Below are 21,424 nucleotides of genomic sequence, written 5' to 3'. Positions count from 1 at the left end.
TTAAAAATGGTAGTTATTTTTGTGCAATGGGCTATCTACTTATCAGTGTTTATGTATATGTATGTATAGGCCTACGTCCATGACTAAATGAGATGGGGGGGGGCCGTGAGTCTCGGTTTTGCTGAATTGTTAACGGGGCCTCAGGCCTCCAAAGTTTGGGAAGCTCTGGCCAACTGTACATGAATGAAAAATAATGTAATTTTTATGTCCACGATCATAACATAATTGTGTCAATGTTAATTAATTATTTAATTATCTGATCAATGTTGGTTATTTTCTCATTTAGACAGTTACTTATTTGGCCTTAAAATGTAAGATAATGGTCAAAAGTGCCCATCACCATTTCGCAGAATGCAATGTAATGCCTTCAGATGTCTTGTTTTGTATGATCAGTAATGCAAAACCCAAATTTGTTCAAATTAAATTAATACAAAACAGCAAAAAGCATTAATTATAGAATGTTTAGGCATATTATCTTGATAAATGACAAAAACTATCAATTAGTTCTAAAAATGATTTTTGATTAAGTTTGGACTAATAACACTGTGATTGGGCAATATTCTATTCTGAGTGCTGAAATTTAACTTTTGGTTGGGACCTCCGTATTTATACTGTATATGTACAGGGGTGTATATAATTATAGTTAGGATATAATTGTCTAAAAATAACATCTCTTTAGAGTGGCTGGGTAACTCAAAGTTTACTGACTTGCTCATCTGAACACCGTCATTGCTTGTGTGTGGGTGGTGAAGTGGATGATCTTGTCTTTACTTCAAAAACCTTTCTCAAATAAGTGGTTAAACCAGATGGAACCAATCAATTAGCTAAACTTCAAGCATGCCTTAAGGACATACAAACTTGGATGTTTAGCAATGTTTTGATGTTAAACACAGACAAAACTGAAGTTATTATACTTGGCCCCAAACGCCTCTGATACGCATTTTCTAATGACATAGAAACTCTGGATGGCATTCATTTGGCCTCCAGCACCACCGTAAGGAATCTTGGCATTATCTTTGATCAGGATCTGTCTTTTAATTCCCACATAAAACAAATCTCAAGGACTGACTTCTTTCATCTACGTAACATTGCAAAGTATGACACGTCCTGTCTCAAAACAGAAAAACTAGTCCATGCATTTGTTACTTCAAGGCTGGATTACTGCAATTTATTGTTATCTGGTTGTCCCAAAAAATCGCTTAAGACTCTTCAGTTGATCCAAAATGCAACGGCACGTGTATTGACAAGAACTAGGAAAAGGGATCATATTACTCTTGTATTAGCTGCTCTGCAGTGGCTCCCGGTAAAATACAGAATAGAATCCTTCTCCTGACTTACAAAGCAATTAATGGTCAGGCTGCAGCATATCTTAAAGATCTCATAGTACCTTATAAACCAAGTAGAGCATTGGGCTCCCAGAATGCAGGGTTACTTGTGGTTCCTAGAGTCTCTAAGAGCACAATGGGAGCCAGAGCCGTCAGCTATCAAGCTCCTCTCCAGTGGAACCAGCTTCCAGTTTGTGTTCGGGAGACAGACACCCTCTCCACATTTCAGAGCAAGCTAAAGACTTTTCTTTTTGATAAAGCTTATAGTTAGGGCTGGCTCAGGCTTGCCGTGGATCAGCCCCTAGTTATGCTGCTATAGGCTTAGACTTCCGGGGGACACCTCCCTGCTCTCCTCCTTCTATTCATCTCTCCTCCCCTCCCTCTCCCTCTCTATCTGTATGCATTTATGTAAATGTGGGTTACTAACTCAGGATCCGGGGCATTATCCCTGGAGTTTCTGTATCTCTCAGATTGCCACTGATAAAGTTTACGTCAGGATCATGAATCGTGGCTGTGCCTGGTGCCCTGGTCCTGCCAAACACCGGGAAGCCTTTTTGACATTATCCTGGATTCATCCATACTTTTTTGATCACAACATAATTTCTGTCAAATGGATGTTGTATTTGTACTATTTTGTTTATCCTGTACACACGACATATATTGCACGTCTGTCCGTCCTGGGAGAGGGATCCCTCCTCAGTCTCTCCCTGAGGTTAATTCCATTGTTCCCCCTTTTAATTGTGGGGTTTCTTTTAGGAAGTTTTTCCTTGTGCTGTGCAAGGGTCTAAGGACAGAGGGTGTCATATTCTGTACAGTCTGTAAAGCCCACTGAGACAAATGTGTAATTTGTGATATTGGGCTATATCAATACATTTGATTTGATTTGGTTCTTTGATCATTTCAACAACTTGAGCAAACTGGACAGGCAGCTGAATCCATACAAAACGTACTAAATGTAACTTCAGTGTGTAGAGAGCTGAAGCTGGAGGGCAGGAAATCTGTGCAACCAACAATATATTTGAGTGCAAGCTCATAGTTTGGGCAGAAGCAGCGCAAATATAAGCTCAAGCATGGATTTGGGAAAAAGCATTACAAAATATTAACGTGAAATCAAGAAGGCATGCGCTCAAATTGAAAAACATAGCCCTGAATAAAGATAGAAATAAATCTTGTAGTAATTTGTAGTTCAATTAGTGCATTCAAGCCCTAAGCAACAGCATGGTTTGAATATCATTGTGTGTTTTGTGTTCTTCCCTTCATCCCCAGATATCACCTGATGGTCACACTAGTTAAACAGTTGCCATCCATTATGATGCTAGTTAGTTAGTTTCCCTTGAGTGAATGAAGTAGCTAGCTAGGCAGCTGACATTATTCCATATATCCAATGGTAAACTGATAAACAAAAAATTAAAATGCTTTTCTTTCAATTCAGTTCGTGCAAAGGGTTACAATGAGGTACCCCTATATATTTGTATTTTCATTTGCAAAATGATCCTAGCGGAGGCCAGTATTATTTCACTATACATATCAATTGACCTCGTCTTTACTTTCTTCACTGAGATGGACACAAATTAAAAAACTCTGTCAGTCAAAGCTCAACTTCGAGAAGGAAGGAGATAGGGGACACAATGAGGAGACTGAGATAAAAAAAAAATATGAATAGAGATGAGAGAGGAAGAGCAGGTACTGCCCACTGTGCCCAGGATAGGATTAGCATTATGTCCCTGTGCTGTCAACACAAGTGAGGAGTCACAGAGAAAGGGACAGACGGTGAATACAGAGGGTGAGAGGGCAAGAATGAATGTAATGTTGAAGGCAGAGAGGCAAGAGGATGTGAGAGACGAATCATTCATTGCAACATTTAACTTGCTTCCCATGTATTCCTGCTCGATGGATCATTTATGCCACTGCCCCCCAAAAAAAACCTACAATCACGTAGCATTGAGGTATATTGTAATTTTCTTTAATCAAAACACAATGTTGGCACAAAATCTTTCTTTCTGTACAGTCATGTATGTTCACAACAGAAATCCTCAAATGTAAGGCTGGATTGCCAAATATGATGATATTAATTTTATCACACAGTAAGAGTGAGCCTAATACATGTATTGTAAGTGCTTAGTTATGACAGTACATTAACCCATGCTATTCAGTTATATTCATTGGTAGAACATGAGTAGTTATGCAATGTACTATTTTGTGCTTTCTTCATTCCACCCACATCCCTTCGTGACAATATTTAACATTATTGTTTGTGTCCCTTGGTTGTGTCACTGGAGTTGTCCATCACTTGTATTGTACTGGTTGCCCTTTGGATCCTAAACACTAGTTGCAGCATGATTGTATCAAGTGGCTGCTTTGACTGATGGCATATTAAACCACCCAGGCACTCACAATTATTTCAGATTTCAGTTTATCTTAATTTCCTCATAGAAGTACTCAGATTGATATTTGTGGTAGTACATGAGTTTGTTCATCCTTTTTGTAAGTCATTGTTCTTGAGTGCAGCAGTGTCATTGTCAGGCTTCAAACTAATGATAGCATTTTGTCTCCAGCTCTCGCATTCTGGCTCACTTAAAACAGTGGGCAGTCCCCAGAAGATCAGAAATGTCAGACAACACAAATCAAATCACAGTACACAAAATGCTGGGTTTTACAGAGCTCTAGTGTAAACAAAACAATAAAAGCCAATGAATGGAAATGACAAACCTGCTCTGGCAGCTAGAAAGTGCTTCCCAGAGATACAGTACACACAAAAGCTGCAAGTGTCTCACATTAAATGGGAAAATTACAGACCTCAATACCCTTGCACTACACTTGTAAACATCATAAGGTCTTTTTAGGAGGGAAAGGAAAAAAAAAAGAAGTTTCCTTTGTGTGTATTGGGCAAGATGACATGTCCATTTCTCCATGCATTCTGTGATTCCAGTTCATGAGAAATTATCCATCGCAAAGCATACACTGAAAGGCAAGGAATATCTCATAATGTCGGAAAAATAATAGCCATTAAAGAGCCAAAACAATGTACAGCACATATACAAAAGTGGAACCCATTTCTAATGCAACTAGCAATAGCTGTTGCCAGGGTGTTGTGGAAACTGATGTACAGGAATGAGTGACATTTAACAGAGCTTGCTGCTGTGCCAGCTCACATACATTTTTCCTCCAAGGTTACTTTTTTCTTGTTGTTTTGTCTGATATCTTCTCTGTAACGAACCAAAACTCTGCCTCCAGGAGCTTATGTCAAGGCAGTCTGCCAAGTGAAAGACAATTGGAACAGCAAGAAACTACTGTCTTTTTTTTTTTGAGCAGAGAGAACAGACAGATGATTGTCAATATTTTTTTTAAGTTGGCTCATATTTAGAAATCGCACTTTGATTCCAGAAGTTTCATCAAGATGTATAGCTTCAAACGTTGGCATCTACAAATCATGTTATGTCCCACTGTTGGAATACCAATCAAGCACTGAGAAAAAAAACATTTAATCTTTGTAGGTAAAATGGCTCTTTGGAACATCCCTTTCATCCTCGTCGTCCCAGTCAAGGCCCCACAAACTGTTAGACATGGGTCTGCATGCGTTTCTGCAGAGGCCTGGTGAGGTCTGAGTTCTGGGAGGAGGACTGAGAATAGTGGGAGGAGGACGAGGCCGAGGTCTTGCTGTCCTTGTCAAACTGCACATAGCCTTCTTGCTTGCTGTAGCTGCTGACGCTGCTGTCACATTGGGTGTCGATAAAGGAGCTGGAGTCGCTGAGTGAGCTCCGCTGAAACTCTCGCTCGCACAGTTCGATGGAACTGCTGCCCATGCCCAGGACAAAGCGCTGGCTGTAGTCGTACAGGCGGTTGGGCCCTGCACCCAGGGTGTTGTAGATGTTGGTGAAGGACATGCCGGTGGGAACCCGCTGCTTGCCGATCGTCATAGTTCCAGTAGGTGGGCTTCGGACTAAGTCGGGAGTCTGGCTGGGGGCTAAGGACATAGTGGGGGTGGGGTGGTTCTCATTGAAGGTGTTGACACTGTAGTAGCCATTGGTAGGGTCCTTTTACATGCAAAATAAACAAAAAAAGACAATAAACAAACTTGATTTTTGTTGTTGCCTATAAGTGAATCAATGCTTTCTTTTTATTCACTACTACATTTATGTAAAAGCTATTTCTGAAACATGGTGCATCTATAAAAACTCAACACACAAAAGATATGTAACAAGAACAGTTTTTCTTCTCTGTCACTTTCTCCTCTCAGGGTCATACATAGACCCACAAATGATCATTAGAAAATGGGATGTTAAATAGAATAAATTAATAAATGCTTTTGTGGTGTGAGGCATTGGCCTTTGACTAAGAAAACATATTAAGCTAATTACTGCTCTGCAATATCCACATTTGTGCAGTGTATATTGCAGGATATGTTGATACATTTTATTGTCTGTCACGGCTCTCTCTGTCTCTTTCTCTCACACTCTTTTTAATACCATGGCTGATATAAAGTGACTGCTGCTGCCTGCTACTGTTCAGAAAAGGAGAGAATGACAGCTCAAATGTAGTTTCTTGGCAGCAGAATTTATATATATATAATATGATAAGAACAGTATTAGCAGGTGGAGTGTTCATCCACATCACATACAATTGTTCTCAAAATAAAGGTCACATACATGTATGTTTACCCATTACTATTTGGCCCTATATAGTCTTGTGTTTACATACGTAGGTGTTCGCAGTACTATCTTTAAAAATTAAAATCTTTGTGGTAAACAGCCTTTGAATATTTTCTTCAAAAAATCTATTTTTCTATCTGTCAAAATCTAATAATACAGCTAAAAATACAGGTACAGGTGCATGGCTCTGAAACAACTTTTTATATGGAACAAAACTGCCTCTCTTGTAATCTTTGAGTAGAGAAAGCTTTCAAACTGAGAGTTCAAACCTGAATTTTGGATCAGAGACAAGGACTCCAAAGCTGCAGATATACACTAAGTGTAGTATAGTAGAGCCTAAAACCTGTTTCTCACAAAAAACAGCTGTTACCTTTTTTTTATTGTACTCTAAATTAAATGTGTGATATATGTCTGTGTATCATGAAGGAGCTACAACTTACATTTCATTGTGCAACCCGTGTTGTAAAATTGCAAAATGAACCTTGAATAAGTGGTTTGTAAATGTACTCGATGTAAATGTAGCCGATTAATTAGGTATAACATTTCATTCAAGAAAATTGATTAGTCCTATGGAGTCACTTGCCTATGGTATTCTATATTAAATAGGCAGAAAGACTTGGCTTATAGATTGATTAAATGTTAAAATGGGCAAAATGTGTGACCTTAGTAACTGTGAGTGTAAGTGTGTGGGAATGTAATCTATAATGCACCATCTCAGCAGCGGCTGCCGTCATGGAGTTTACACATCACAATGTATTCCTATTAGTTAGTCCAATTGTACATTTCACCCCATTCTGCAGTCAAAATAATCTGCTAATGAGCTATCTAGCCTGCAAACAGCGAAGCACTTTTCCCTGGTGGATGTAGCTCATTCTTTAAGCTGGAGTGCAGCACAATGTGTCCAAGTTCTACCTGTTGGGATCCTCACAGTATAGTGATTGAGCTATTGGACTAGCATGATTTTTTGTGAAGACTCTCCCTCACTTCGTGTAACCTGAAGTCTTTTTTCGCACATAAGTGTAAAATCTCAGCTGCTAAAACCAAAACAGAGCCATGTGTTCTCTCTCTTTCTGCTCCACTCTCCTCCTCATCCATGGACTTCCTCCTAACAACCATTTCTTTCTTTGTTATAATTTACAGAACATGTTTGTATGCAGCAACATATGCATTTTAATTTCAGTTGGACTTTTTGGAGAGTGTAATTTGTACCTCGAATGAAAAAGTAACGGGAGAGACAGTTTGGTCTTCAGAGTGGCAAGTGTGTGGGCTGCAGTGAACACCAAACGTATGGAGGCACGATGTGCTATTGCAGACAACATCATTACTGTCAGTCTACTGCCTGATAAACTGGCTAACTAATTTCTTTGTGAGGATTCAGATGTGACTGTGCTGAGCTTTAAATTACTATGAGGCAGTAGAAAGAACATGGTTGACTAAATGAGAGTAATAAGAGTCTTATCAAACCAGACCTAAATCATAATGCTCCTGCTGCAGAGCTAATGGAGAAATACAGACATAAATAACTTTAATGGTTATCTCTTCCTACTAATTTTCCCAGAGGGTTCAATAGGAAAATCAGCAGGGAGAGGCAACCATTTATCTTTCTCTTCATTTATCTCTCCTGTGTATGTCCCAACCTGCAGGCGATTGGACACATTTCATTTATGAGATATCTTCGGACAGGCACTATACGTACCACTTGGCATTAGTACAAAAACAAACAAATGCTGTGTTAGTTGTTCTCAAGCCTTTGTGAAATGGATTAACCTTTAGATGGAATGTTTTGGACGCACATTTTCGGATTATTGAGATTGATGTGGCCTCAAACTCGACTGTATTGTCACTTCTGCAGGCATGTTACTTTTTCCTATTACACTTAACAATGATTGTTTTTACGCAGTGGCCTGATATGCAGCCATTTCTTATTGAACGAGATGCTAACAGCCACTCTTTGCCTCTGCAAATACAAGGCCTTCAGAAGCTTAGCCATCAGATTTCCTGCTGGATTTCCTGCAGTTGACATTTTGCCCAAATATTCACCCACCTTGATGTGCTGGAACTCCTTCTCTTCCTCCTGGAGCACCTCGAGCTGCTTCAGCACAGGCTCCTGCTGGAACTCACCACGTTCAATCTGCATTATGGTTAATCAGGGTCGTCAGTAATCATACATAGTTAATACAGCAGACCACAAAGCCTTAGAGAAAGCATATCAGTATTTGCCAAAGTGATGACACAAGGCTGCATCAAACTGTGCTCACTCACCATCATCTGTTTGATGCTCGTATGCTCCTCGCTGTCCCGTGCTGCATTGTGATCCTTGTGGACGATCTCTACTCGCATGTCATTTTTTACTGAAACCACTCCTTTGAGATCTGGAGGAGAGGGAGAGACAGAGCAGTGCGGCTGATTGGCGGAGGCTGATGGATGCATTGGTCCTTTATCACACCATGTCCGTGCCTAATGCACTCATGGCAGCTTCAAAAGCATATTTCTCAAAGCAACGGTTTTTAATGAAGACTGTGGTGTATACACAACACTCTTTCCAGCCTACTGCAGTGTGACCTTAACTCACTTACTGAGCACTTGGATGAATACCATCTTGGTAACACTCACGTGTCCATGGAACGATTCTGATCGATATCAGTAATCTAATAATGCAGCTGTGTGTAGCTGGTCTAGGAGTATGAATATAGAATGCCGGACTCTGGCCTGTCACAATGATTAGTTTACTTTAGCTCACAGAGGCAACAACAAGCTTAGTGTATGTAAAAGGATCCTGAGTCTACTGCACTTGCTCTTTTATTTTGGTATTCTGAAATCTGTAGATATAAAGTTGAAAGGTTTTTGGAGGTTGTGTTATTCACTTTGTAAATCTGCTCCCAGTACTATGGCTATTAAACTAAGCAACGAGCCGTCCCTGTGTACAACATTGCTCAGGTGATATTTCACCTGAAATGAGCAGGAAACAAAAGCTAAACTGTAACTTTTCAGAGCAGGAACACAGCCTCCTCTGGGGTGAACTTTCATCCTTCTATCTTTGAATGCATGTTTTCCAATAAACTGTTCAACTTGTTTTCAAAACGCGTCTTATACAAAGCAGTAAAGTACTAAAGTGTTTGGCTCAAAAGCATTTCTTGTTAGATGTTAGTGTTGTCTAAACTTCTTCAACAGCTATTTATAACACGAGAACCTCCAACAATATATATCTATCGATAGTAATGTGGCACAATGAAGGATCATTTTGGATTTAGTGTCACGTAAAAAGCTTTATTATTTTATTATTAATACATTTTAAAGAGTAAATTCAAAATACTCTCACGGTATTGGTCATTGGTAGTTATCAGGTATCAGGTAAGATATATAGGCCAGCTTGTTACTAAAGCAAGTTTGTGTCAAGCCTGCCATTACCACTGAGCAAGGAACAAGTGGCTCGGTTAACAGCAACACTAACAGACTGCCCACACATTATGTTTTACTCATACATAACTGGCTGTTAAGTACTTACACCATAAGTGGCATTATCATATGTTTTAACTATGCAATAGAGACCAACAGATGTAATTGTCTGATGCCTCCCAGAGTAGTTGCTGTGGCTGTGTTTGGAATATGTTTAACAAAGAGAAGTGACAAACAGGAATTACAATTAATTCAGCTAATAAACACAAATGAAATAACTGGACATTCGGAATCTCTTTGTTTCTGTGTCTCCATTTTGGCATAATGACCGCACAGTCACACAGTGAAGCTATATAGCTGGAAGGGATAAGATAAGATAGCATGTACTTTATTGTCCCTGAGGGGAACATTGTATTGGACCAAAGTGCTGCACACAGCTGCATTTACCTTAAAACACAAGTGTCTGAAATAAGTCCCACAGCTGAGCTCTCAGCTGTATGCAGGACAGTAAAATAGTGGTTATAAAAGTTTCATGGAACCACATGTGAATGGATATAAAAATGCTTCTTTAGAACCTAGTTTTATATTTAATCGCATATATTTATACCGCATGACAACACGTACATATTGTTTTATCATTGTCCATGTTATTGGCAACGATTTGATTTTGTCACTGATAAAAAAAATACAATGTTCATATTCATATTGGAACACTGACAGCGCTTTGTATTTGGTTTGCACATCGATGTCCAAAATGTGTCTGCGTATCTGACAGGTTTCACTACTGTCTGATTTCTTCCGCCTCTGCTTTGTGAAGAAAACTTGTAGAGATCCTGCGGGCTGTAGCTGATTTACACCGTGTATGTAAAATGTTGGGTGAATAACCGCATGTCGAATTTAGATTTTTGTCAGAAGGGCTTATTATTTAGTATGCATTGGAAAAATGTTATGACCCAGAGAAGTACTTTCTCTGTTTAGGCTAAGATATATAGTTATGTATGGTACGCTGTGAAGCTGCTATGGAGGATACATAACTCGGGGGTACCAGTAGAATTGTTTAGAATTATACAAAGAAATTTGCTGAAAAGACTCAACAACACTGATGATTGTGAAGTGGAAGCATCTGCAGGCACTGCTCATCCAACTGTAAACATGGAATCATTCACACACTCTTTATTAAAGGCCTTACTTTCTGTTTTCACATCTCTCTGGCGCGAAAGGGACACAGGAAGAGAAGACATGACCAGATGGACATCCTCTGTAAATAGTGACAAAAACAACAGTCAACAGAAACCATCTTGTAGACAAAAACTGTTCTCTTATGTTTTGTGCAACAGGCCACCAAGCGAATTCATGAACTTCACACAGTGAACAAGATATAAACGGAGGCAAAGTAAACTCTATCTTTAGACAAACATCAAAATGATCCTCTAAGGGCCATCAGAGGGAGCACAAGCAGAGCTGGAGGTCAAATTGTGCACAAACCCAAATCAGAGATTAAAGCAACTGAACTGCATGAATGTACATGTTTCTATTGCCAGCAGATATTTCTCTCTGTTACACTGTACGCCTTTATGGATCAGTACCATGAATGATCCTGTAGATTCTACAATATCGACCTGTGCAAATTCATGAATTTTTATATCACATTTATACAATTTTAGTTCGGACAGAAAAGGTGTCTGAATGTTAGCGAAGGTGACCAAAGAAGATATGTTATGTAAAGAAACAACAACTCATGAGCAGGATGCATTTTTAAAAACCACGAGCACAGAATAAAAACAGACACAGAATGTCTTTCAGTGTCTTTGTCTGGTGGGAACTTACTCCTCTGGAATCTGGTGCAGCAGAAAGCGCCTAACGTCCCCAGGAGGATGGAGAGGGCGAGGAAGGCTCCCACTGCCACGCCGATGATGACAGCCAGTCGCAGAGTCTCTGAAAAAACACAACAGGACATTTCAAAAGGACTTAACTGCGCTGCTTCCTACTTTTCTTGCTCTTTCACTCACACACTCTCTCACACACACACGCACACACACATACAGACTAGCACACAATTTGTTTTATTATTTATGAGGTCAGTGTTTTCTCTTTACAGGTTGAGAACAATTACCATCAACACACAGGCCTCTGCCAAGCTTTTGTTCGATATCTTTCTGTAGATATCATGATAGGAGCTCTGGAAGCTTTCCAGCAGGGAATTGTGTGTCCTTAAGTGGCTTTGACAGGCGGGCCGGGGGATATAACTCAAACTGAGGCGCTTTAAAGACGAAAGTTATAGTTTGACCTTCTGAGATTTTGGAGGTGACGTTGAAAAGAGGTTCAACTCAGTCCGGATCTTTGCTAGAACGCTTTAGAGAATGGTCGCTTTGAATACTCACTACTTCTGAACACCTCACACTATTTCAGGGTGATACAGTTAAGAATCACCCCTAACATCATGAATCAATTTCACAGAGCAGACTGCTGGATGACAATGGATGACTTTTTAATCCAAGAGTTGTTGACCTCACACTGAGAGTTATCCCAGGTATTGAACACACTCAGGAAAATACATTCTTCATCTTTGCCATATGCAATTCATGCCAATTTTTTGGAACTGCTTTGGTCATGGCTACTTTTATTTTATTAAAGAAGGAAAGCAGAAGCACTTTGGGATTAAAAAAACAAAATGGACACAAATAAAAAAGCTAAACACGTCAGAATATTATTATTATTTTATATATACAATTTATAATTATTTCAGTGTCATAGATGACGCATTTCATCATGTGAGTTTTTGGTATCTTCAAATCCCTAGTTGGCTACATTAATGCACAAAGAAAAGTAGCAATGCAATGTTGCTGTCCTCACCTTGTTCTTTGAGTCGTATGATCTCGGTGTCCGAGCCGAAGCTGTTCCACGCCGTGCAGTTGTAGATGGTCTGGAAATCAGCGGGGACGATGTTACTCATGGTCAGTGTAGAGATCACCCCCTCCTCAGTACTGACTGTCTCCACAGTGTAGCGGCCAGAAGTCCCCGACTCTAAAACCGTCTCCTTCCAGGACCAGGCCTGAGGGACAACAAACTTGTTAGTGTGAGCACACCGAAAACAACATAAACACCCACACTGTTAATGAAGAGCGCTAAACATGGTGTTGTTGGCCTGGTTTGTCTCACTCTTCCTATTTGAGAGAATTAATGCTGCTCAGCGCTGTGGGTGTCAGAAATGCTCTCTTAATTTCTCCTAATTATCTGCTAATGTGAAGAAATCAAACTTAATAGTAATGTAATGTAATGTAAGGGAAAAGTTAAATAAATAATACAAATATATATATCCATCCATGGATGGACGATGGATGGAAATATATATATATATATATATATAAAAATAATTATGAAATGTGTTATAACCTCTACACACATAATCTGTTTTTTATAGAAAATTAAAAAACATTGTGAGGGTTTTTGTGCCGTTAGTACTTCGCATGGAAGCCATTTTTCTGCACCCAGTGTGTGTGAAAGTCTTCTCTGGCTCTCTGTTTAGTGCGTTGGCGTTTCAGTTTAATGAGATGCATTCACCACAATGACCAAATATCCAGGAAATGGAATGAGGAATGACTCACAATGCGGTCGGGAGGAGGGGTGCTGCGGATGAAGCACTTGATCTGACCCTTCTCTCCATAGAGCACCTGCTGGGTCTGGGTGCTAGAGATAGTGGGAGGACCTGGAGAGGCACAGCACAGGCAGAGACATCCAATCATCACAATGTAAACTTACAGCCATACATCTTCCTGACGATCGCAGTGCAAGCATTGACTGCTCCGAGAGGGGCGGAGCCATGCTCAGGCCCCGTTAACAGTACAAACACACTGTTTATGTGCTAAACAGCCTAATGAGCCTAAACTCTATTTTTATTTTGTCTTCATTTAAATTCTCACATAGTTTCCTCATCTTTATAAAGCTGATATGGATTTTTAGAATGTAAATCAGCTGTATAGATCATACTAGCTAGTATCAAACTGAATGTTGTACAGACATTATTACACAGGTAACAAATACATACGTGTGCGCTCCTCTGTCAAATTCTAATCATTCCAAGATGAAGAGTATAATACAAATAACGATGGAGATAAAGATGATGACGAGGCACCGCCACAGATAACCATCAGTTACCATAGTGACATTACAGATGCAGTTTCCAGCTTTACCTATTTCTGTAACAATACACAGGAATATGCTGATGACATTATGCTGTACATCGAGCATAATTTTTTTTTAAAAAGCTTACACTGCCCTATATTGCTCTGGTCAGATAAGAGGCTTTAGAGCTGTTGAGTGCTCGTCATTGTTTGCTTTCCCGTTATATAAGTGAGCACCATGTGGTGTTTGGATCAGATTGAGGATCTGACAAGCTCTGACCGCTGTACACGCTGTACACACTGTACACGCTGTACACAGAGTGACAGCCCTGACACTCAAGAGACTCTCGCAAATTGAGAAACTGCTGACCACAAAAAAATATAATATTTATTTTTTACTTTCAAACGCATTCTTTACCTTCAGGGCCTTCAGGGCATGGCCTGCCGCCGTTTACAGAAACAAAACACATCAGTAAAAAGATTTTCTTTTGTATACATTTTTTATGAGCATTGTTGGAGGGAGCCTGAGATCTAAGATGTTCAATGCCAACAACTGCTTCTCTGTCTGTTATGCACGTGACAATAAATAACTTGAAACTAACTAATTACCTCCAGTCAGGGAGCAGGAGAGATGGAGTTAAGTGGAGGGGAACATACTCATAATTACATTTCATGATCATCTTTTACACACTATCGTGTCCTCAAAGATAATTACTTATTGTACTGTCAATCTTTTGTTTCTGAGAATAGATGCATTTACACTTTACCTGCATGCTATTCAGTAACTGTCAATTATGTCCTCTTCTTTTCTGAAAGTTTGTTAAGACCAAAGCCTCAAGTTCTGTCCTGAAAAACACTACTTGACCTTGAAATTCTTCCCAGTAGCACTTGCAATTATTATTATTTTTTATTCTACTAGGATTTAGCTTTGAAAAAGTATTCGAAGGCTTTTACATCTAAATTGTGAAGTCAATCCAGTGGTATTGTGTGCCTGCCGAAACTGAACCTTGCAGCTTGTTGATGTGTTTGTGTCTTTCGACTGGTTGACCTTAACACGTCTCTCTATTACACTCTATTGTCAGCTAACCATTTGTTTTCTAGCTACTGACTCATTCAAAAAGGTTGGAATAATTTTTCAATGAAATGTGACCATCAGTCACAAAGTGGAGATTAAGGTATGGAATTTGATAAGCAACCTTAATAACTCTGACAGCTGCGCTGCAGAGGGGGAGCTCCACACTGTCCACCATCATCTCGGGGGGATTTTTACTCTTCGAATGGTAACGCTGATATTCACATTTTGGCTCAGAGATGTGGGGTTTTTTTTCTCAGCATGGTTTTGCCAAACTGAGTGTTTTCTTTCTATTCAAAATTGCAAAATGGTCCCCTACTTACCAGGCACTGGCTGTTCAGGACAGCAGATGCACATGTGGGAGCTTTCAAAGTGCACTGAGACTGAATCATGTTGCTCAATGTAAGAGAAGCCTATTGAACATGTTCTCATAAAAATGATATATTAATATATATGCATTATGCAAAACCTGTTTTTTTAAGTTTGAGATTGTAATTAACTCTACACAAAGATTTAGATTGACATCATCACGATGCATAACTTATTGATTTAAAGGTGTGACCAGATACTTCCTCCTCAGCAACTCATCCAGGCTTCTTCCTCTGCATTACTTTTAGAAGGGATCATGTGCTGTGTGGACAAAGTGCCATTGACATTCAGTGCATGATAGGCCATTGTACTTACCATTCACAGTGAGTGACACCTCCTTCTCCCCAGGCACCCACTCTAGGGACTACGGCCCGACATACATACTTCCCAGCATCTTCCTGCTTTACTGCTTTCAATGTCAGAGTTTTCTTGTTGCTAAGCACCTGTGTTGTGAAGGAAACAGTTTTAAAGGCCGGAGGAGACATTAGTTATTTCTATCTAGTTATCTAGTTATTTGCACCAATTACTTTGACACTAAAGGATAGCAGTATATAAGAATATGCTCAAAACTGACAACCATGTGTAAGAGGTGCTGAACAGTTTGCAGGGTGAAACAGGTGAACTAGCTGAACATTTTCGTCATTTGTGTTTTTTTATGTTTCATGTTATTCAAAGCAGGTTCTGGTTAATTCTGTTCAACTTAGTTTTTATCCTGGGCACTTTAATCAGCTACAACAGGAATGCTTTATTCATTCGTTTGAGCCTTAGGGAAAGCTATGCGTTCTTGGCGTACCTTATTTTGAAAGAAAATATTGTTTGACAGTTTTTCAAAAAATCACAACCGAGAATGAGAGAATTCTTTATTTAAGCACTTGACACATTTTAATACCAGGTATTCACAGTCCGAGGACTATTGGATTTGTCTGCTGCAGACCTCTAAAAACACATTTTTCATTTACTGTAGCATGTGTCTCAGGTACATGCCGGGGTGGAAGAACCAAATTACATCTCATCTTGTTACTGTAACAAAGTCGTTTTTTGCTTGTGCTTTATTAAGTATCAGTATGTTAACTTTTTCTCCAGTACTTTTCATCACAAGTATTGTCTTTTTGTCTTTATAAATGGAGCATGCACGCATCAACATAGGAGAAGGAAGCTTGGGGATAAAGTACAGCAGACCGGCCAGACTTGCCGGACGAAAAACCACCGAGGGCGGAGTGACCACTCCAGGAGGAGATGGAGGAGAGCCGGGATGGGAAGTTAACCCAGCCAGGACCTAAGGCTTTATCCACTAGACGGCATACTCCCGGCTGAAGTTGGTTTGCAGGAAAATAAGATGAATGAAATAACCCTAACCCAGCAACTAGAGAGACTGCTGTAACTAAATCTTTGCAGAGACCTGGCTCTTTCGTGGCATCCCGGATCAAGCTGTTGCACTTGACATGCGGACCGCAGGAGAGCGCAGGACTCCGGTGGGACGAGAGGCTCAAATGTCAAAGTGGATAGACAAAGTTTCTCTGATGTTGAATTTTTTATGTTAAGATGCTGGCCATATCATCTGCACAGATAATTCACCATTATTTTGTTGCTGCTATCAAATGATGTAGAACAGGAATGCACTCCTGATTTTGTTTTGCAGCATAAATGGACTGAGCTACAACTGCATTTCGTTGTGAAACCCTGTGTTGCAGAATGACATTGATGATTCTTGGGATTTGTATGCAGAATAAGCGCTCTGTGTGTATATGCTGATCTTAAACTGAATCTTTATTTTTGGCCTCTTGCAGTTTCAGATCATTGTTCTCATGCCATATTAAAATGGTTACCGTGAACAAATCACTTGAGGTGAATAATACATACCACTCCTGAGCCACGTTTCATCCATACGATGGTTAGAGAGGGGTTTCCTGTCCAAGCACAGTTGAAAACCGCATCAGATCCCTGGTCCACCTGCAGAGATTGAGGCTCTGCCGCCATCCTCGGCCCAACTGCAAGATAAATGACAGAAATTATCTGTAATTATCTATTCTTAACTTTTAGGAAAACTTAAACGCTAATATAATTATTTCACAGTGTATTTAGTCAGTGTAGAGTCTGGATGAGGCACTTCTCTGCTGAGCTGCCTGCTGATGAGTTCTATCACCAACTGCTCATTTCTTGTGGTTTCTTGCTAACTAAAGTCTCTAACCAAAATGTTGGTAATGAACATAACAGATGACAATGTATTTCTTTTTTCTACTACAATCTGCTCTTATAATATAATATCCGCTTGTAGCAACTCATGCATGATACAACTTTTGTGTGGTTCTGTTAATAAGTGCTAGCACACAGTGGACGTGTAGAGAGACGTCATTATCTTTATCTGTATCTGTTATTCCTTCAAAATGATTTGTCTCTGTATCTGTATTCAGAGGGAAGACCGGGATTGGGCGTGGTTTGTACAAAGTAGGATTATATCGGGCAAATGTTTAATTTCTAACATAATATTAATTGCCATTTCTATTTTAGTGCGTCCAAAGCATCAAATTGATTTAATATTGCCATATATTTAATTATGAAATATATTTCCACATCCTTATACTTTAAGGCAGGGGTCTTCAACATTTTTCAGGCCAAGGACCCCCAAACTGGTGTAGGGGGGTGAAAGGGGGGGAGTGCTGTCGGAGTGTCGGATGTGAATGTCCACATTTAAAAAAAATATATTTTATAAAAAAAAAACGTTTTATAATTTTCTTTTGCTTTTTCTACAAACAATTTTGCGACCCCCCTGCAGTACCTCTGTGGACTCCCTGGGGGTCGCGGACCCCCTGTTGAAGACCTATGCTTTAAGGACCTCTTCATACCTATCTCATTTCATTTGAACAAGACTAAGTTTTATGAGCTGTCTGAACCGAACCACCCCTTTAACAGGGGACATCAATTACAAACTTAATATTTTGAAATGAACTCATACAGCTAAAAACTACAGCTTCTAAGCTTTATTTTGATGTTGGACAAACAGAAGCACATGGCTATTTATTATGTATATGTAGAATGATGTCATCAGACCTTGCTCTGACGATTGACTACAGATTATAGAGATCACTCTTTAATAATTTGTAGTAAATTAAAGACTTAAAGATTTAAAAGGGGGATATAATGCCTAGACTTGTAAGTCAAATTGAAGTCCTATTTTGCAAACAGAATTGGCATTTTATTTTGTGGCCATCCACAATGATATGAATGGATTGGAAGAAATAACTGATGCACAGACAATATCATGATGGAGGTTTTCTTTCCCAAATAATAACAAACAACTTAGAAGAAATATCTGTTTCCATCGCTATTTATTTCTTCTTTCCCAAATAATGGATTTGGGTACATCCCTTGCACACACAATGACATTTCATAGAGGAAGAGAATCAAGAGAATATCTTTATAATTATGTTCATCTGTTTAGACACTTAAGGTTAGGGAAAGGTTAAATACTAAAGAATAGTCAAACAGGACTTGAAGCATGAGACTGGATGTGTTTACTGTAACATTGAACTCAACACTATGATCCTCCCCAAACCGTATACAAAGTGCTTTTGCTGCCTAAAGCTAACCCCACACAGGACTGGTATCACAGTCCTGCACTGTATACACCCCCCGCTACAACCCCCTCAACACACTTAACACCTTCTGTACGACTTGTGTGTGGTATATAAATGTAGCGCTTCCTACACTAAATAAAACATTACCAGATCAGATATTACAGGAAGTGAAGACAGTTTCCTTACAAAACATAGCTGGGAAAACAAATTCGTAGTCTATAAATGTATGATGAGATATACGTACGTACACACAAAACACATCTGTCATGTATCTCAGTAGTCTTTGCTCAGGTTTGATCGAGCTGACAAACACTCACAGTAGACGTCCACGTTCCGGCTGATGTTAGTGTGGCCCAGTGCATTAGGTGACCTCACAGGAAACAGGCTCAGTGAAGAAGGTGTGATCCACAAGAACCTCATACGTGTCACCTGGTACGTCCAAAATCACATGACCTCCTTTAGCCCATCTGAAATGATCAGAAACAGAGAAGAGATCCAAATGTAAGAGGCTTAATCAAAGGAAACACATTTTAACAAGGATTCTTCTATAACCACGAATCTGAGGTGGAAATAAGGATCTTTTTATATTCTGTGTTCATGGAGTCAGTAAAAAAAATATTATATATTTGATTAAATTACTTTACAATAATAATAATAATAATAATAATAATAATAATAATAATAGAAAAAATAATCCAAAATTGGATTCAAACCAATAAAAAACAAATACAAAAGTCTCGCCGAGGTGCTTTACAACAAAAGGATGTTGTAAACTTTGAAACTACAAACATGAGCTAACAATAACAACAAAAAAGACACCCTAAATGTAAGTACACCTATCATGCATAAATAAATGTGTCTCAAGAACAAAACATTTCTTACAGGTCTTAGGCAACAGCAAGCAGCGAAGTGAAACTAAAAACTAACTTGTCTCTACCATAGTGCTTTTAGAGACGCAGTACCTACATACATACAGAGAGGACTACGTACATTGTGGTTCAGGGTTGTAAAGTGAAGTGTATTGTTGGCAAGCAGCTACCTTGCTGAAAAAGCATCTTTGAATGAGCCTCTAAACCCCCGGCTGATGGTGTGTAGCTATACATCATCAGCCGGGAGTTTAGAGGCTCATTCAAAGATGCTTTTTCAGACCTCGACCTTTGACCTCCCTCCAATAGAGTATTGCTGTGTTATAAATTGTTGACAGGAACTCAAGTATTCTGTGTTGCAGAAGGAAACCTGTGGTAAGCTGAAGCCTCTCTGGAGCCTTGAACTGCTCCATGAGCTGCTCTTTAAATATAATGGTTTAGTTTACACTTGCCCTTGTGTGCATTGTCATCGTCATCTGCATTGAATTATTGTTTATTCATCAGCAGGTCTCTGAATGCTCTTTTCAGAACTACGCCAACACTAAATAAGTGTTGCATCCATCTAAAGATAGTAAATGTATTAAAGGTGAAGGGTGTCTTTATAAATGGATACTGTAATGTTTGTCCATAGGTTTCACAAAATCTTGTAATCTTACAAAAAAAGAATATTAAAGAATGTAAAAAATCTAGTTGAAAAATGGTAGGTTTGTGATATATGTTTCAACAACTGACTTTAGCTGACCTTCTTTCAGTAATCAGAACAGTGACTTCTCTGTCTCTCTTTGCCGGCTCATTGGTACTTCTTTTTCTTGCTGACGACTGAAACGGCAACGTCATTGTGCTGTCAAAATTCAACCTCCCTCCCTTTCTCTCTCTAAAACTTAACCAAACATTTCACAGCAGAGGGTCTCAATGTTTGAACACGCTTCCTGTTCCCTGTCAGTCTTCAGTCTGCCATCGCATAGCACGGTCCCCTGACACATCCAGTGACAAAAATAGAGGTGACCACCTTGTCAGATTACCATTTGTGGTTTCTTCAAAGGGATTGAAGACACAGAGCTACTGCATAAATTGGAGCTCATTTGATATGTGTTGTGGGACAATCCACGTCTGAAAGGACACCTCTAGCTGCCTTCCAGACAGATTTGATTATCTTCAGCTCCCTGTTCCACCTGGTGACACCGGCAGGTTCATGTTTCAGCCTGTATCCACATCTCATATTGATTTATAGCATCCTGTCAAAAACATGGGCTTTTTTCATGGATGAAAGTCAGTCAAATCATCTCTAAAATCAGTCGTTTTAAGACCACATGACTCATTGCTTATATTGTCTCTCTATTTTGTTGAGGAAACTGAAAATATTGGAGGACATTGACAGGCCACATGGATACATGGATAAAAAACAGCATCGCCTTCTTGATTTGATCGAGTGCATGTCCTTAAATTACTACAGGACTTGTCCTTCATCCTTGATCACCCCCTGACTACTTGAAGCTGATGTCATTGAGAGCAATAATATGTTTCTGGATCACATACTTTAATGGTAGAGGGACAAATGACTTTTTTGATGCTGCAGGTAAAACTTCCAGCTAACCAGACATGTTGGCAGCCTCTGCCATTAATAACGGATCAACTAAAGGCCACCAGGGAAAATAATATATTAAAATGGAAATCTCAGATATCTTGGCTGATTGTTGAAAATAGTTGAAAACTGTTGTTGGAAAATCTGAAGCTAAAACCATGTATGCCGAACATTTTAAGGATTCTTAATCAAGCTTTCTTTTAAGATGATCATTTTAAACATAGTTGACAAAAATCCTCAATGTCAGACAAACATAATTCAACCAGGTGGTAAATTATTCATATACATTTTGAATGAAAGAGTGACATAGTCATAGAATAAATAGATAAATAAGCAAATAAGGTTAAAATGATTACCATTGACATGTATTATCTTGTATGTTACAGAATGTATCACTATATGGCATACCGCCAGCTGGTGAGATTGTGCCGGGGAATACTTGGTAAAAACCACAGAATGCCATCATGTG

General features: G+C 39.3%; 1 protein-coding gene across 1 annotated transcript in view; it reads right to left on the bottom strand.

The window, feature by feature from the left end:
* Positions 1-4,585: 4,585 nt before the first annotated feature.
* The window catches only part of kirrel3a (kirre like nephrin family adhesion molecule 3a), a 153,916-nt gene continuing 137,077 nt past the window's right edge, over positions 4,586-21,424 (bottom strand). The window contains 12 exon segments of the mRNA XM_029448752.1: positions 4,586-5,359; positions 8,019-8,105; positions 8,237-8,346; positions 10,560-10,628; positions 11,198-11,305; positions 12,224-12,422; positions 12,976-13,076; positions 15,248-15,278; positions 15,280-15,375; positions 16,793-16,920; positions 18,825-18,870; positions 18,872-18,974. Of these exon segments, the coding sequence (XP_029304612.1) occupies positions 4,883-5,359; positions 8,019-8,105; positions 8,237-8,346; positions 10,560-10,628; positions 11,198-11,305; positions 12,224-12,422; positions 12,976-13,076; positions 15,248-15,278; positions 15,280-15,375; positions 16,793-16,920; positions 18,825-18,870; positions 18,872-18,974 (1,555 nt within the window). The 3' untranslated portion in view covers positions 4,586-4,882.

The sequence above is a fragment of the Cottoperca gobio genome, chromosome 14, assembly GCF_900634415.1.
Source record: "Cottoperca gobio chromosome 14, fCotGob3.1, whole genome shotgun sequence".
NCBI lineage: Eukaryota > Metazoa > Chordata > Actinopteri > Perciformes > Bovichtidae > Cottoperca > Cottoperca gobio.
This window is presented reverse-complemented; position numbering and strand designations above follow the sequence as displayed.